The 17040-nt window shown below is 39.8% G+C and overlaps 1 protein-coding gene across 2 annotated transcripts in view; it reads right to left on the reverse strand.

The window, feature by feature from the left end:
• The window catches only part of ass1 (argininosuccinate synthase 1), a 162714-nt gene that overhangs the window by 42164 nt on the left and 103510 nt on the right, over positions 1–17040 (reverse strand). For both annotated transcript variants that reach the window (XM_043720419.1, XM_043720420.1), the window contains exons 10-11: positions 13641–13725; positions 5136–5200 (exon numbers count right to left, since the gene is read on the reverse strand). In XM_043720419.1, coding sequence (XP_043576354.1) covers positions 5136–5200; positions 13641–13725 — 150 coding nt within the window. The remainder of the gene's footprint in view (positions 1–5135; positions 5201–13640; positions 13726–17040) is intronic.

Here is a 17040-nt window from a genome sequence, read left to right on the forward strand (position 1 = left end):
ATTTAAATCTACTTCATCAACTGGTGATCTCCACAGTCTGGTTAAGGCCCTTACAACATCAAAACTGAGGTCTGTTTGCTCTCAATATTAAGTTCAACTGGCTCTGCTAGATTTAGGTTACCCTCATGTGTGATTCATATCCAATTCCTTTCCTCTTGTTGGAATGCTCAGCAAATTATTATTATTTATTAATCTTTCCCTTTTCCATTATATTTATTCATCCATTTCCTCATATAAGCAACAAGCACTGACAAATGGCCAACAAATTCAAGTGATATTTGATCATCTTTTGGGTGTTTGTTAAAATTTAAGGTAAAATACATTCAAAGTGTTTTTTGTCCCCAAACACAAGATGTTATTTTCTAGAGATAGCAGATCAATTGTACATCAATACATCTATATTGACTGGAATGGCCGCAGTATGTGGCATTAGATTGTGAGGAATTCATTTAAAGTTTCAAAATAAAGTATTATATAAATGTTAATACTTTTAATAAATTTGGTGTAATAGCTTTTCAGTGCCAGTTCTCAATTCAAAGTGTTCATTACTAGCTCCTTACCATTACACACAATGCAGAGAGGGGAAAGATATCATTGTCGTCAACATTATATCACCTACAATGGTATATATAATGGATGTGCCCATGTAATTTCTTCTGTAAGACACTATTACTTCTCTATACAATCTGTTAACCAACATTATACACCTACTCAAACATTAAAGTGTTTAATGCCCACCAATACATATATCTGGATGAAGTAAGTGGAGAAAAACAGATTTTTTAGATCTGATTATGAGACAGAGACTCAAAATAGACACTACAAATCATAAACTCAGATTTCTAGAAATACATTGCAGATCTGCGAATACTGAAAAAGAAAAACAAAACAAGCTAATATTTCAGGAATATGAAACCCTTAGACAGTTAAGTGGTCTTGGCTCTCTTTACTGACAAGGCCTCCAAGAACTTTCCTCCATTTTCTGACTTATTTTAAATCTCAGATTTTAGGAATTACTCTGTTTTCCACTTATTCATGGTTTGGGTAAAAATAGAGAGGAATATCACACACTCTGTCTGAAATGGGAGCAGCAGATTAGCTCACCTTGCACCCGACTGAAAGATGCCTTGGGTTGAATTCTTGCAGAGTTGGGCTGACTCTACAAACCTTTAAAAATGTTGTATGGAACATGATTCCTGGATACCCAGCACAAGCAAGTTTTGCCGATGAGAGATATGGATGCGGATAGCCATTCGACACTCTCAAACAGGGTAGATAACTGTGACCACTTTCACAATTTTCATCGATTTGGACCAGCTTCAAGGAGTCTTGGTTCACGTCCCAAAGAGTAGTCATGAGTATATTCTGGATTTAGGAACCTTTTGAAATATATGTTTAAAATATCTTATCCACGCCTCTGCCATGTCCTCTCCATGTCCAATCATTCAGTACATGCAAAGTACAGAACAAAAGGAGCTATATAATAACAACGGCAAATCTTGAAGTGCACATGAGAAAGCTACTGTTCTAAAATTTGCTTTTAAAAGAAAACTGTTGTTCTCACAACTGAGAATGTGCTAATACTACTATCCTTCAACAAAGGAAGCTTCACTTTATTTCTCACCTCTTAATCTTGTCCAAGTAAGCCTACAGATATGAGAAAAACAAGGCAAAGAAAAGGCAACTTATTCTGGGAACTGCATCAACAGAAACAGATGGTAGCATATTGGTTTCTCCAGATGACCACACTATGAATACTTGACTGAACTCCAGGACTCTTAAATGGATTAGCTCAGGTGGAGTCAATTTACAAAGTCTGGAGTGTTAACTTTGATTGACATTTGTATGTGAAGAAAATAAATTATACATTCAAAAAACATCAAATAAGTGGATGTTTACTGGACAGATTATGTGGTGCGAAGTGGGATTAAGCTTCCAGTATGGAAAGTATGAAATGTAGTGTCTAACACTTTTATCAGGTTTTAAGAGTAGTAGATTTCTTCAGACTAAAATCAATTTTCAGAACAAATTTTTAAATGATTGTATTTTTCATGAGCATTTAATTGCTATTACATTACTCATTGGTTCTATACATTGTGTATACTGGGTGGGAGTGCATGGAGGGGGCTAGGAAGCAAGGAAAACAGTGAATATGGGGGCCTTTGATGCAAAATGTTTGTCAAGTCAGGAAATTTCCTGATTCAAACTTCTTGCCTCCTTAACAGGAGTACGGCCATTATTGCTTACTTAACCACAAATTCAATGATTTATTCATGTAAGTATGGTGTGATGAGAAGCATTGCTTTGGCTTTGAGATTGTTGTAAAATTCTAATACAGCCAACAAACTGAAGTGAAATGTAAACCAAAACGTTGCACGAGATGATTACATTTTGATCACAGTTGTAAAGGTTAAGCATGGTACGAAAGAATAACAGACTGTCAATGTGCAGGAGGCCACTCAGTCCATCATGTCTACACAAGCTGTCTGAACATTTTGCCAAATTGTGTACTTCCTGCTTTTTACGCATGTAAAAGTGATTAAGTGATTATTTGAATGAGAACAATGGTTTCATTAGCTCAACTGAACCCGCTTCCAACACACTTCCAGGCAGTGCATTCTATATCCTACTTGCTGTATATAAAAGTCACATCAACTACCTTTGCTTTTCTTGATATTATAAAAATCTAGTAGATCTTCGATTGCAGAAAACAGTTTCCAAATTTGTGAATGACATGAAACTTGACAGCATTGTAAACAATTAGAGGGACAATCGGAACTCCAAATGTGTGTAGACAAGTCAGTGGAGTGGGCAGGCAGGTAACAGATGAAGCTCAGTACAGAGAAGTGAGACATGATACACTTTGGTACAAAGAATATGGAAAGACAGTATAGAATAAAAGGTACTATTCTAAAGTGTGTGCAGGTCCAGAGACTTGGATGTTTATGTACAGAAGTCATTAAAGGTGGCAGAACTGATAGAAAGAGCTATTAATAAAGCATGCAGTATTCGAAGTTTAATTAATAGGGATGTATATTGAGACTGTGTTTTCCTTGGAGAGGAGAAAGCTAAGAGGAGAATTGCTACAGGTTGTCAAGATGGTGACAGACCTGAACTGAGTGGATGGGGAGAACTTGGTTCTCATTGCTTTTACAAGCATGAACAACTTCTTCCCATCCACTCTGTTCAGGTCTGTCACCATCTTGACAACCTGTAGCAATTCTCCTCTTAGCTTTCTCCTCTCCAAGGAAAACACAGTCTCAATATACGAGCCTATAAATTAAACTTTGAATACTGCATGCTTTATTAATAGCTCTTTCTATCAGTTCTGCCACCTTTAATGACTTATGTACATAAACATCCAAGTCTCTGGACCTGCACACACTTTAGACTAGTACCTTTTATTCTATACTGTCTTTCCATATTCTTTGTACCAAAGTCTCACTTCTCTGTACTGAGCTTCATCTGTTACCTGCCTGCCCACTCCACTGACTTGTCTACACACATTTGGAGTTCCGATTGTCCCTCTAATTGTTTACAATGCTGTCAAGTTTCATGTCATTCACAAATTTGGAAACTGTTTTCTGCAATGCAAGATCTACTAGATTTTTTTAATATCAAGAAAAGCAAAGGTAGTTGATGAGAAGGAGTTCCATTACAAACTTTATAAAGTTCCTGATGAAACCAGATGCCTTACCAGTTTAATTTATAATAATTAATAAGTTCCCACTAAATATATTTCTGGTCAGGAGTAATTGCCATTTGAATGTAGCCTGACCAGTTTTCTGAAATAATGATTTAAAGAAAGTAAAATCCTATGAAATTCCTATAATGAGCCTATGGGTATATCCAGTGGAGTAGCTCAGCTGTGAATTCAGAAAAGTCCCATATTCTATCGTGCAGTAGGTGAAACTGACTTCAGGGATCCTAAACAAATTTTATTTGATGGTGGGGGACAGGTTGTTGAATGGCAGTTAATGAGGGAGAAAATTATCAATATGGATTTCTGTTGTTTATTGCAGACCAGTGACCTCTGCTGGTAGTGCATGTACATGAATCTCAAGCAAAGGAGGAATAAGTTGACAAATGATGGTTCCAGTAGTCAATTAACCTGCTGGTACTGACCATCAAGTCCTGAAACTGAAGAACAGCCAAGTGGTTGCAATACTGAAGAATGATTACAATTTTATACTGAAAAAAGTAGTCAACCTTCATAATGGAGAGAATGCATGGGGAAAATTCCAGGACTTTTTTTTAAATTGAAGGTATTATGTATACCCTCACCATGTCATGCATCATCCTGACGTTTGGGTAGACTGTCTGCTTGTAGGCCTGCACCAATGTGGTTCGAAATTTAGTTGGTAGGACACAATTGAGAGGTGCAGCTTAGATTGTTTATCCATATAGGAAGTGGGTGGCTATCAGTTAGCATCATTCAGATGGTATGCCATGGATAGGTAATTCACCATGTTGATATGATCCTGTATTTCAGTATTCCACCTTGCACTATATGCAGGGTGGAACACTGAAATATAGGGTTGTGCAGCTCTTTAAATAATCTTTAATAAATTATTGCCCCAACTAAGTTTAAAGCAAACAGGTGAATTAGACTATAATTTGTGTGGTCTAACTCACAGATCAGTCACCAAAGTGTTTTGGTGGGGAGGGTTGGAATTTAAGCAAATTTCAGTTGTAAACTACAGTAGAAACAGATGATTAATCAGGCTTTATCTGAAAAGCCTGGTTGGCACAGTACATCCATTAGTATCAAGATAATTTCCCTGTATGCAATCAATGTAAAAGTGAAGGAATACAATCTGATCACAAAAATTAGTGACTGGCATTCTCATTTGGTGGATTTAATGGAATCCATTCGAAACATTTTAAAGGAAACAAACAAAAACTTCATTATTCCACTGAATTTTCTAAACATTACTCATACATGTTTTCCTTTAAATATATGCCTGCAGGTAGATATGACACCACTTGATTGAGAAATCAATCTCTTTAATGTTGCAGACAGACAAAGCCTGTCACAATATCAGAAAACACTGATGTATCAAGTTGGCTGCTATTTAAAATACAGGAACAAAATGAATGTAAAAATATTAAATAAAGCACGAGGAGTCCCTTACCACGCGATTTCATGCCAATGAAGCGATTCTCCACGATGTCTATCCGTCCAACCCCATGCTTACCTCTGAAAAAGGCAGAAGACGAATGATATAGTTCAATTTCCTTTTCAGGCGGGTGAATCACCCCCATAAAGGTACAACAGGGCATTAAAGTAATTGGCTCAAGTGATGTAGACATTAATATGGTTGAGGTTAAAAAGGGCCAGTCAACTGAGAGACAGTGAGATAAACTCACACAATAAACATTCTGCCTCATTAAAGGATGTCAAAATTTTTTAGGATGGCTGCACAATTCCAAGGCACACAGCCTGGCACTTTGTCGGGCCCTGAATGGGAGTGAAGTCAGATTAGAATAAAATGAGACTGATCTTTTCACACACTTTGAAGGGAGATGTCGAGCAGTGCACAAAGAGGCAATTCTCCAGGTCGACAGCATGCTGTTGAAGCTCTGCAATATGAGGAGCAGCTGATTAAATCCGGAAGAAGACCTCCAAGGCTGCCACATTCAGGGTACACAGACAAAAATCCATGCAAAATTCTCACAGTCCAGTCTGCTATAGGCAGACACTCAGGACCATCACAGTAGGCCCACAGGAGAAAAAAAATACAGTAAATCCAATCTCATTTATATATGTCTATTCAGCATCACATAAAAACTCATTGCAATGCAAATCCTGCTTTCATCTTGCAAGCTCACAGCACTTAAAGTGGCTTTTGAGGAAGAATAGTGACCGAGGAAGTTGACAATTAAAAGTGACAGTAACCAGGAGACAAGATTTTTTAAAAAAAATAAACCTTTTTAACATCACAGCTGTATTCATACAAGCCTTATTGTGTGTGTGAAGTCATTTTGCCCAATCTTTTTAAATACCAGTTTAAATGGGGATAAAGCAAAGTTTTATATCATTGTACTATTTTGTCCCAATACAACACATAATTGCTGTGTCACGCATTCTTTAATGAAGAAAACAAAACAATAAAGTAATATCTAAACAAAACTCAGTTGATGCTTGTTTTATTTAACACTGCATAAACCTTTTCCCAGGCCTTTTATCCTTCAATAGACTGAGCCGTCATTAAAATCACATCAGTTTCAAATGGAGACTAACTGAATTTTAAATTATATTTTACTATTTTAAAATATACATATTTGGGCTAAAAAGAGAATAAAATTAAAATGTCATACCAGGAATACAGAGATCTCCTACTAGTGAGCACTTACAATTGAGTTTTCCCAACCCCTGAACAATGTGGGCAATAGTAAATCAGTTGGGAAAATATGGCAAAATTATTGAAAACAGATTTTAAAAATCAAGAAGTCAGATTCTGAACCAAGTATTAAATGGTGAGATGAGAATCTCAGTTAGCGGTGAGAGTCCTGTTTGTATGTATTACAAGTTGATCTTGCCTGATTGATATGCAATTTATTATTCTCCCACACACCAGATTGAAACTAGATAGCGACAATTCCCGACATGAAAGGCAGAGTGGATACCGGGCAGTTCAAGCTTGTTGCCTGCTTCTCCACGCCTCCATCATGGACAGCACTCTCCAACATCTCGTGGAATGTTCTATGGCCACTTATCACCAGCACTCCCATACTCCATCTAAGGAGGCTGGCATCAGACAGGTAAAAGTGGGGGTCGAGTGTGGTGTTGGAAAAGCACAGCTGGTTAGGCAGCATCCGAGGAGCAGGAGAATCGACATTTCAGTCATAAGCCCTTCATCATGATGAAGGAATTATGCCCGAAATATCGATTCTCCTGCTCCTCGGATGCTGCCTGACCGGCTGTGCTTTTCCAGCACCACACTCTTGACTGATTTCCAGCATCTGCAGTCCTCACTTTCTCCTCAGACAGGTAGAAGTCTCACCAAATCATCCTGCCACATCTCCAAAATACATGGGATACAGTTCTCCACTTCTGTGATGCACTTTAAATAATACCAGCACTGTGCACCGTATTGCTGCTGTCAGGTCACTTTGCCCACAATGACAACACCCAGCTCATTGATTAGACCAGTGTGCACCTCAGGAAACCTCTCATTTGTTCTCTTATTACTCACTCAATGCATGCCTACGTGGATGCTCACAACACCTTTGCGTTCCTTGCCTTGCTTTTTTGTACTTTGCCACTTCATTCTGAATTTGGGCCACAGTACTTCTACCCTGTCTTGCTGTTTAGCACAGATACAAAGCTTGTCATGATTGTCAGCAGTAATCAGTCAAGAGATGGACAAGTCGATGTTGAGCTATGTCAATGTCACACATTCGGCATATGCATCAAACATGCTTCAAATGTTTCAACCAAATGGCCATGCCTTCAATTCTTAAGGGAGTAATCCTTGGTCAAATTAAGGAAGACTCCCAACAGTCAGGGGGTTTTAGCCAAAGTTAATCAAGCACAGCACGTGATCGTGGTCTAGAGGCCTGGGCAGTCAGTCAGCTGCTTGGAATGGTCTAGTTTAAGGTTTCCATAACACTACAGAAGGAGGAGTGGGCCACAGTCAATCCTGCAGCCCAGTGCAATCAGTTTGGGAAGTCAGCCTGGGAGGTGTACGGAGGACAGTCATAGTCTGCTTTCTCATCATTCAGGGTGTCTGTTCAAGTCAGTTAGGGGGATAGGCCATAGTCAGTCTTGGGGGTGTGCTCAATAAAGGTCAAGGAGGGTTATCAAGGACCACTGCTGTGGTAGAAGCCTGGAAAGATAAATTGAGGATAATGGAAGTAATCACTGGGATGTAGAAGGAGCAATAATTGTGAAAGGGTGGAACTCAATATACAAGGGTCAGAGATTATAGTGCACAGGAGGATATGGGTTACTGGTGAATCTCATTGTCAGTTGCAACCATCCTGGCTTCATAGTTAAACATGATCGTTGGTATCACTGAGCTGTATAACTGGGGTTCAGAATGTAATGTTGGGAGATGAAGATGTAAATGAAAGAATTCAGTGGGAAAATCTGCAAGCTCAGTACTGATGGATTGACAGGGAATGCAAGAAAGGTACATGGAGCTCCACATAGGCCCCTTGATTAGGGTGAGGTTGCAATTCACTCTGCTAAGTGTGATGCATGATGCGTTTCAGCCTCATGCAAATTGTAATTATACAATAGAAATTCTGCAATTGTACCTGTAGTGGATGGAGTAAATTGTTTTTGTCTCTGTCTGGGCGCCCAGGCTCGACTTGTGAGCAGTGCAAGACCCTTCAAGAGACAACTGCATTAATCTGGTCCTTTCACAATACAGATGGAAGAAGTTTGCAATCGTGGTACTCTGCATGTGAAATGCATGTAGTATCTACCTGTGCAGGACACAAATCCACAAGCAATCTTGGCCATTACAGATTGATCATAATCATCTTTGGGAAGTAGGAGTAATCACAAGTGATCTTAAAAGTCTCACTGTGGGCCACAATTCACAAAGAAAATCCAAGACCTCATAGGCAAAGCAAGGGCACAGAAATGATTTCCCCTGTATCTATTTGCCAACATTCTTATATGCAATGCAGACTTTCTTCATGGAGGGTGGGGGAGGGGAAAGGTATTAATTATCCCAGTATACATACAATTCTTACTGTAATTGCAAAAGATGGCCTGTGCTGCATACATTGGAATAATGCCACTATGTCAAAGGCCCAAGTACAGGTAATCCATGACCCTTCTGGTCAGAGTCTCCCATGTCACACTACATGGAGAACTATGCTAAACTGTCATTTGTGTGTGATGCAAATGCTGACTGTTCACACTACTAAGAAAATGCTCTGTTTCTGATGTTTCCACATAGATTCATTGGACTGAGAAATGCACCCAGCCACAGCAGGGATCATTGCTGCTGTGGCCAGGGTGATACCAAGATGCAGAAATGGAGGAGGAAGCCCAGGACCAGCATTAACCTCTAGTGGATGCCAAACAGCTTCTATGTGAGCAAATTTCACCTGGAAGTTCCCTTCAGTATTCACAGCAGATAGGGGAGGCCAAGAGTCTATTGTTCTCAACGCTATTACCTCCTATGAGCAAGGTGAATTGCTGCCACATAGTCAAGCTGTCCCAAGACAATGTAAAAGAACTATGTCAGTACTGGCACAGGACTGCAACCCAAAAGAGGTGGATGGTCATCCTACCTTTGTGGCTGTTGAGGAGATAGCTGTGCTAAATTTGTATGCAGCTTGCTGCTTCCAGTGATTCATTGGCGACCCATGCTTGTTTCATTATTTATTCATGGGATGTGAGCATTGCAGCCTGGGCCAGCATTTATTGCCCATTCACAGTTGTCCTCGAGAAAGTGGTAGTGAGCTTTCTGTAGGGCCACCCACAATGTCATTAGGGAAGGAATTCCAGGATTTTGAAACTGAAGGAAAGAAGACATATTTCCAAATCAGGGTGGAAAATGGCTTAAGGAGGAAGCAGGCGGTGGTATTCCTGTGCATCTGCTGCCGTTCCCTTCTATTTGAAGTGGTCATGGGTTTGGAAGGTGCTATCTAAGAAACTGTATGAATTTCTGCAGTGCATCTTGTAGATGGTACATAAAAACCGAACTGGGGATGCTGTAAATCATAGACAAAAACAGAAATTGCTGGAAAAGCTCAGTAGTTCAGGTGACATCTGTGAAGAGAAATCAGAGTCAACATTTCAGTTTGAGTGACCCTTTCTCAGAACCTAGTACACACTGCTGCTACTGAGGGTCAGTGGTGGAGGGAGTGAATGGTGTCAAGCTTCCTGAATGTTGTTGGAGCTGCACTCTCAAGGCATGTGTGGAGTACTCTATTACACTCTTGACTTGCGCCTTGTAGATGATAGGCAGGCATTGGAGAGTCAGGAGTTGAGTTACTCACTGCAAGATTCTGGTCTGCTCTTGCAGCCACTGCATTTATACAGCTGATCCAGTTCAGTTTCTGGTCAATGGTAACCCCTAGGACATTGATAGTGGATAATTCAATGATGGTAATGCTACTGAATGTCATAGGGTGCTGCTTAGATTCGATCTTGTAGGATATTTTCATTGCCTTGCACTTGTTAGCTTGATATAATCCAAGTCTTGCTGCATTTGGACATGGACTGCCTCAGCAGGTGAGGAGCTATAAATGGTGCTGAACATTGTTTGCTGACCGAACAATGGAAGGAAGGTCATTGGTGAAACAGCTGAAGATGATTGGGCCGAGGACACCACTCTCCTGAGTGACGTCCTTAAGCTGAGATGACAGACCTCCAACAACCACAACTATCTTCCTTTGTGGCAGTTAAGGTGACAACCAATGGAGAAATCTTTCCCTGATTCAGCTCTTCGGTTCATGTTTGATTCCAGGCTAATGAGTTCAGGAGCTGAGTGGAAGGAACCCAAACTGAGCAGGTTATTGATACTGCTTGATGGCAATGTGCATGACACCTTCCCATACTTTCCTGATGATCAAGAGCACTGATGGGTGCCAATTTGCCAGGTTGGTTTTGGCATTGTAGGTGTCCCAACAGAAAGCTCACCACCACTTTTGTGTACAGGACATAACAGGGCAATTTTCCACATGGGTAGCTGTACTGGAACAGCTTGGCTAAGGGTGCAGCAAATTATGAAGCACATATATTCAGTACCATTGCTGGAATTCCTTAGCAGTAGGAAAAAATAGCCATTGTTTGGTCAATATCACATTGTGGACCAAATTCATAGCTTTAAAATATGTTGGCATCCCAGATTAAAATCAGCATTTTAAAATCTGAAGCAGAAGTGTCAACATATTAAAAAAGAAACTAGTTAAGTGCTTAAAGACAGACAGAATAGAGGGTATGGTGACAGATGTATTGAAGTAAGGTAGTGGAAGGCTCATGTGAACCATAACCAGAAACCTGTTGAGTGGGATGGTCTTTCCTAATCTAAGGGACAGAAAAAAGTTAAAGGAAAGAAATGTAAAGAAGGAAAAAACAAAATGTTGAGAGCATCGATAATCATTATTTTGGCCAACTCCAATTATTTGGTTACAGAAGCCATTATAGCCGCTGAATCTAATCGCAAGTTTTAACACTTCATTTCAGGCACAGAATCTTTAGCAATGGTAATACAGACTTTTGTACATAACTTTTATGCCCATGTACTTTGAATCTTTATATTTGTATTTGAGTTTTTTATCCTTAAACATCTTTCAGCAACATTCCTGTAAAACCTAACCTTGTGTCTTACTGAAAGCAGAAAGCTTTGCAGTAGGCTATTTTTACATTTAAACACTTGAAAACAAAAATGGGACTAACAATGAGCTATACAAATTTGCAGTTCATGGATCTGAGGATATGTTTGGTGTAGTAGCTGTGACACAGTAGGATAAAACTGAGGTATAACTGCTACTATGACCCATTGCTTCGTCAGTCGGAGCTTGTGGTTTTCCAACCTGTAAGACCCAAACACTTTCACAATTAAAAAAAAAATTGGTCAGAATCCAGACCACTTGTCTAACTTGGACCCACCTATCAACAGTGGGGTACTCTTCCTCCTATCTAATCATACTGTATAAATCAAAGAGTTAGTATGGGAGAAAATAATTGAGTTGGAAGCCTTTTATCCACACATATCGTGTAAGGGACAGGTGGACATTACAAGGAATTTTTAACTGAATTAATATGAAAAGCAAACATGCACTGAATAGAATTTGCCAATTATTAGATTGTGAGTGATTAAGTAATGCCATCTTTATTGTGTGAGGAGTGCTGTCATTGGATTTGTGCATGCTCAGGTAGAGTACCAGCTACTAGCTGTGCTAGCGAGAAGCTCTATCTTCTGGAAAATCTGAGAAATTGCAGCGATCTTGCGTAACTAATGACATCTTGCAACAACTGCAACTTCCCACCGCAGTTGTGTTAGGTGGTCAACAAACTGGGGCCCAAGTTACAGCGCCAAAGATGCAGGGGTGTTCTTCATTTTCAGTTAAAACTTTTTCATTTGCCCTTTGCTGGGTGTACATTTGGTACCTGGCATTCCAGAGGCCATTTTAAAAAAAATTATAATCAATAGGCAACTAAGTTTGTTAATACGTCAACTTAAGTGAATATTGAACTGACCACACAATATAAGAAGGTCGACTTGGGCAGATGAGTGGGTTTAGGAATGCTATTTTTAAAACTCAACTAGTTAAAAAGACAAGAAGAGAAGTTGGGATCATATATCCCTTGGTGGGGGCAACATCCCCACACCCACTCCTGCCCCTCTGTTACATTCTGTATCCTAGAGGGAAAAATCAGTTTTAAAAAAAGTCATATTCTGGTCATTCTGGAGATTCATTTTGAGATATACAAGATTGATTGGACCAATATGTTTCATTTGCAAGTTCTATTGGGTTTTCCTTATGGGCTGGTTACCAAAACCAGACCCACCCCTCAATTCTGGTGTTCCCAAATCCTCTCTTTGCAATAGCTCTCTCGGATTCAAATAAATTTTATCCTGAGGCCTACATGCAATCCTTGCAGCACCCACAACCGAGTTCTGTCACCATTGATTAGCTGACAGGTGGGACTTGCTCTCAGTGAGGAGTGGAATTCAGATCTTCAACTTTTTGAGGCTGCCTGAAGTACATTAGGTTACCCCACAGCCATTTTGTAATGTTTCAGTTCAGGACTGAGGTTTCTTCCAGGAGAAAGGGAGTAACTGTATGAAGCCCCTACCCCAAAGGGAAAGTTCAGCGCACAGTTTTTGGGATATGGTATGAAGTACACTGCGTCTAAAAATAATGAATTTAGCATCTGAATAGCGTTTGCATGGCTGGTTAGATAAACTTGACCACTGCATTCAAACATGAACTGGAAACCCTATAGTATTAGGAGTTTCTGACATGGGATACTTAAAGCTGCCCCAACATTTAGGAAACAAACTAAAATCTTTTGTTTCTAACCCTGCTGTGGCCTACGAATTCAAAAGTAAAATGGTTAACCTCTACAATCTGCCCTTCATTCCACACCACTCAAGACTACCATCGACTATTTTTGGGTTCTAAATCTCAGCTGACAGTTACCCTTATGAAAAATGTAATGCTCTGGTGTACTGAATTCCCAGCCTTCTTTTCTTTCTCTGCAAGTTGACCTACGGCACAGAGTAAAACAGTGACCTGTTCCCACGTGCAACTTTCTATCTAGATTTTCTTCACTTTGCTGAGGATAGTACCAGCAAACTGCTAACATTACCCTTTTTTGCCTCTATACTTTTCATTCAAATCATAGGGACCTCTGTCAAGTATCATATTTACTGTATAAATTATTGATATTTTATAGATTTCAAATGCATGACTTAAAATGCAACTCAGATAGAAACTTGAAAATAGTATTCCAAATCTTGATGTTTAGAACTTATTCACGTGGAACTTATTCTCAACCTATTTTACCACTTTTGAGAATGAACATAGAATTCACAGGAGCATGGTAATGGTGATATTTTATATGGAGACAAAGAAATTTAAATAAAGTCAATCAATCCTTTTAGTCCCAAAGACAAGGAATAGAAAATTGCTAAGGGAAACAAATTTTGCAATAAACTTACCCAATGTCATTGAGGTACATGAACAGTTCAAGGGGCGAGGTGTGAGTAGTCTTGTCCCCCAGGTTGGTGACCTTGACAGGGACACCTGCAGCAGAGCAAAAAGAGGAAAGCATTTCAAGGCAAAGGATCGCTAACTTCATGGCTGTTGCATTAAATGGGGCTGACATATATGAACTATGAATACACCCTAGTAACTAAGAGCACAGTGGGCCTTGGCTAAGGAAGCTGCATCAAGAGACATAAAAACTCCTTTCTTTCGGGCCGTGAAATCATGACCAAGCCCTTTACTAATTAAATTTCACACTTCAGCATTGTGTATGCCACAGCACCTTCTGTCCCACCAGTACCTCATGCAGGCTGGACAAATGAGCGAATAGAATGGGCTTTTTCAGGCTGATAAATAGAGGGGAGCGCACATTGCACGGTCGGCATGCACACATGCTCCACATTATCCTGCCCTACAAAGGTGAATGTCTGTAGTAGTCCATCAAGAGGAATAACCCCATGAATTAATCATTGCCCAAAACAGGCAAAAAAGGAGATGTCATTGGCCTTCTTATTAGCTGCACGAAATGAGCAATAAATGAAACAGGAAGCAGTTGGGGGTGTGGAAGGAGGAGAAGCAGAAAGCCAGTCTCTAATCTCCTTCACATCCATCTGTCTACCTTATTAGCATATAGCACAGCAATCAGTTGCCAATCAGAGTAAAATAGCCTTTTTAGCCTTTTCTCTATAAAATGTAAGCTCCACATTAATGATTACTAAACCCCGACAAATTTTTGCGCCTGTTGTATTGTCCTCCACTCAGCCTCGCGAGCACCAACATAGTCATTCTGTTGTCCAAAAAGCTACTTAAGTCTGAAAATAGTTAATAATTAGATTAAAACTTCAAATAAATTAACTCTAAGCTGAATAGTTATCGCAGGGGGGCTTAGTCCACTACAGCCATTAAAATGTATTAGATTTTAGGGCATCTATTCCCAGACACAAAGGACCGTTAACATAATAGTGCTGTAGAGAAGCAATGCATTGCTTTTTTGAAATAAAAACACAATAAAATGCAGTGTTAAAAGGAAAAGCACGATATGAAACACTTTCAAGATGTATATCTGTTTCTATTTCACATCAGTAGCAACAAGGTTTATTTAACTATTATGACAAAATAAGTTGACATCATAGTTTTAATAAAAAAATTTAAATAATGATAATACTATCATTTATATTGGATATATTATGTCAACATTATTTTCACCAAATACAAAGCAGATATTGTAATTCAAGAAAGCCCACGTGACAGCATTTGGGGCTGGGTTATCCAGTCACACAAAAAAAACTTTTAAGGCTGTGGTCCTTGAACCCACGTAAAGGCATCAAGGCAGGGGTCCAAAATAATGATAAGGAGCTCAATAAATGTTAGAAGCGAGATCCCCAAGACTATTTGAAAACATAATAATAATAGGGACTCAGCGAGTGCAAGGGCCAGGCCTTAGGCCAATGGTAAGGAATTGAAGTGTTGGAGATGGAATCCTCAAGCTTGCCTTGAGAAGATTTGGCGGCATGGTGGCACAGTGGTAATGGGCGACACAGTGGCATGGGCAGCATGGTGGCACAGTGGTATGGGCGACACAGTGGTATGGACAGCACAGTGGCACAGTGGTATGGGCAGCACTGCTGCTTCACAGCGCCAGAGACCCCGGTTCAATTCCCACCTCAGGCGACTGTCTGTGTGGAGTTTGCACATTCTCCCAGTGTCTGCGTGGGTTTCCTCCGGGTACTCCGGTTTCCTCCCACCGTCCAAAAATGTGTGCAGGTTAGGTAAATTGGCCATACTAAATTGCCCGTAGTGTTAGGTGAAGGGGTAAATGTAGGGGAATGGGTCTGGGTGGGTTGCGCTTCGGCGGTCGGTATGGACTTGTTGGGCCGAAGGGCCTGTTTCCACACTGTAAGTAATCGAATCTAAGATAGTTCAGGTATACATTAAACTGTGTGGAGGAATGGAAGGACATCCAAAGCTTAAAGTGCCCTGGACGCTAAGGGCAGTTCATATGAAACTGCCTGAAAGACAGTCTGCTGTTTCTTCAGGGTCGCATAGTCTGTAATTAGCTTTCCAGATTCAACTATCCATCTACCATTGTCTTTGGATAATGAGTCTGAACTACCCATTTAGTTGCCGATCTGGAGAAAATCACATTATGATTCACCAGACAGTACAGATTTCTTACCTTCTTTTGACCTGTAACAGTAAGGTTCTGAAATCCACAGGGAAAATGTTGCATGGAGTGTATATGCACTTTAAAGAGCCTTTGATAAAAAATATATTTTAATGAAATTGAAGCCCTGCATGGATATGGAAGTGGCCAAGTCACAAAGCAGAGAGAAATTGTGGAGGGTTGTTTTTCAATCTGGAAGGTAAAATGCAGTGATGTTTTCCAGAAACTAGTATTAGGACCATTATAGTTTTCAATATATATTAATGACCTAGATTTTGTCATATTGGGCATGGTTTCAAAATGTGCACATGACAAGAATAGTAAAAACTTCAGAAGGACATGGACTAATGAAATGGAGCCAAGTGGCATTTAGCTTATAGACATTTAATTTATAGAAATGTAAAGCAAAATATTTTGAAAAAGAGAATGAAGAGAAATGGTACAATCTTAAAGTGTGGAAGAACAGAGAGACCTAAGACCATTTGGCATCTTGAGCCTACTCCACCATACAATAACATTATGGCTGGTCTGTTTGCATTTCAAATTCCAAATTCCCACCTACCAATAACCGTCGAGGACCTTGCCTAACAACCACCCGTCTTAAAAATATTCAATCACTTCACCTCCACTACCGTCTGAGGCAGGGTGTTCTAAAGTTGCACAACATTCAAAACATTTTTCCTCACATCTTTCCTAAAAGGATGACCCCTAATTTTAAGACAGTGCCCACCAGTTCAGGACTGACCCACAAACAGAAACACCCTTTGCACATCCACCTTGGTAATTACCTAAATGGTCTGGACAACTTCAATTAAGTGATTTCCTACTTTTTTAAACTCCGGTGATAACAAGCTCAGCTGGTCCAATCTATTCTCATAGGACAACCTGCACTTCTAGGTGTCAATCATAAACTTTCAAACTGCCTCCACTACATTCAGGGAGAACAAAGCTGCACACGATATTTGGTTTCACCAATGCCCTTTCTAACTAACAGTAAGCCTTCTTCACAACTTACCTTTGTATTCGATTCCTCTCATAATGAAGAATAAAATCCCCTTAGGTTTCTCGATTACGTGCTGTATCTGAATACTGTGACTCAAGCACCAAAACACCCAAATCCTTTTGCACCTCAGAACTGGACAGGTGTTCTCCGCTTAAATAATACTCTGCTTTTTTTTTATTCTTCCTGC

Source organism: Chiloscyllium plagiosum, chromosome 30, assembly GCF_004010195.1.
Source record: "Chiloscyllium plagiosum isolate BGI_BamShark_2017 chromosome 30, ASM401019v2, whole genome shotgun sequence".
Taxonomy (NCBI): Eukaryota; Metazoa; Chordata; class Chondrichthyes; order Orectolobiformes; family Hemiscylliidae; genus Chiloscyllium; species Chiloscyllium plagiosum.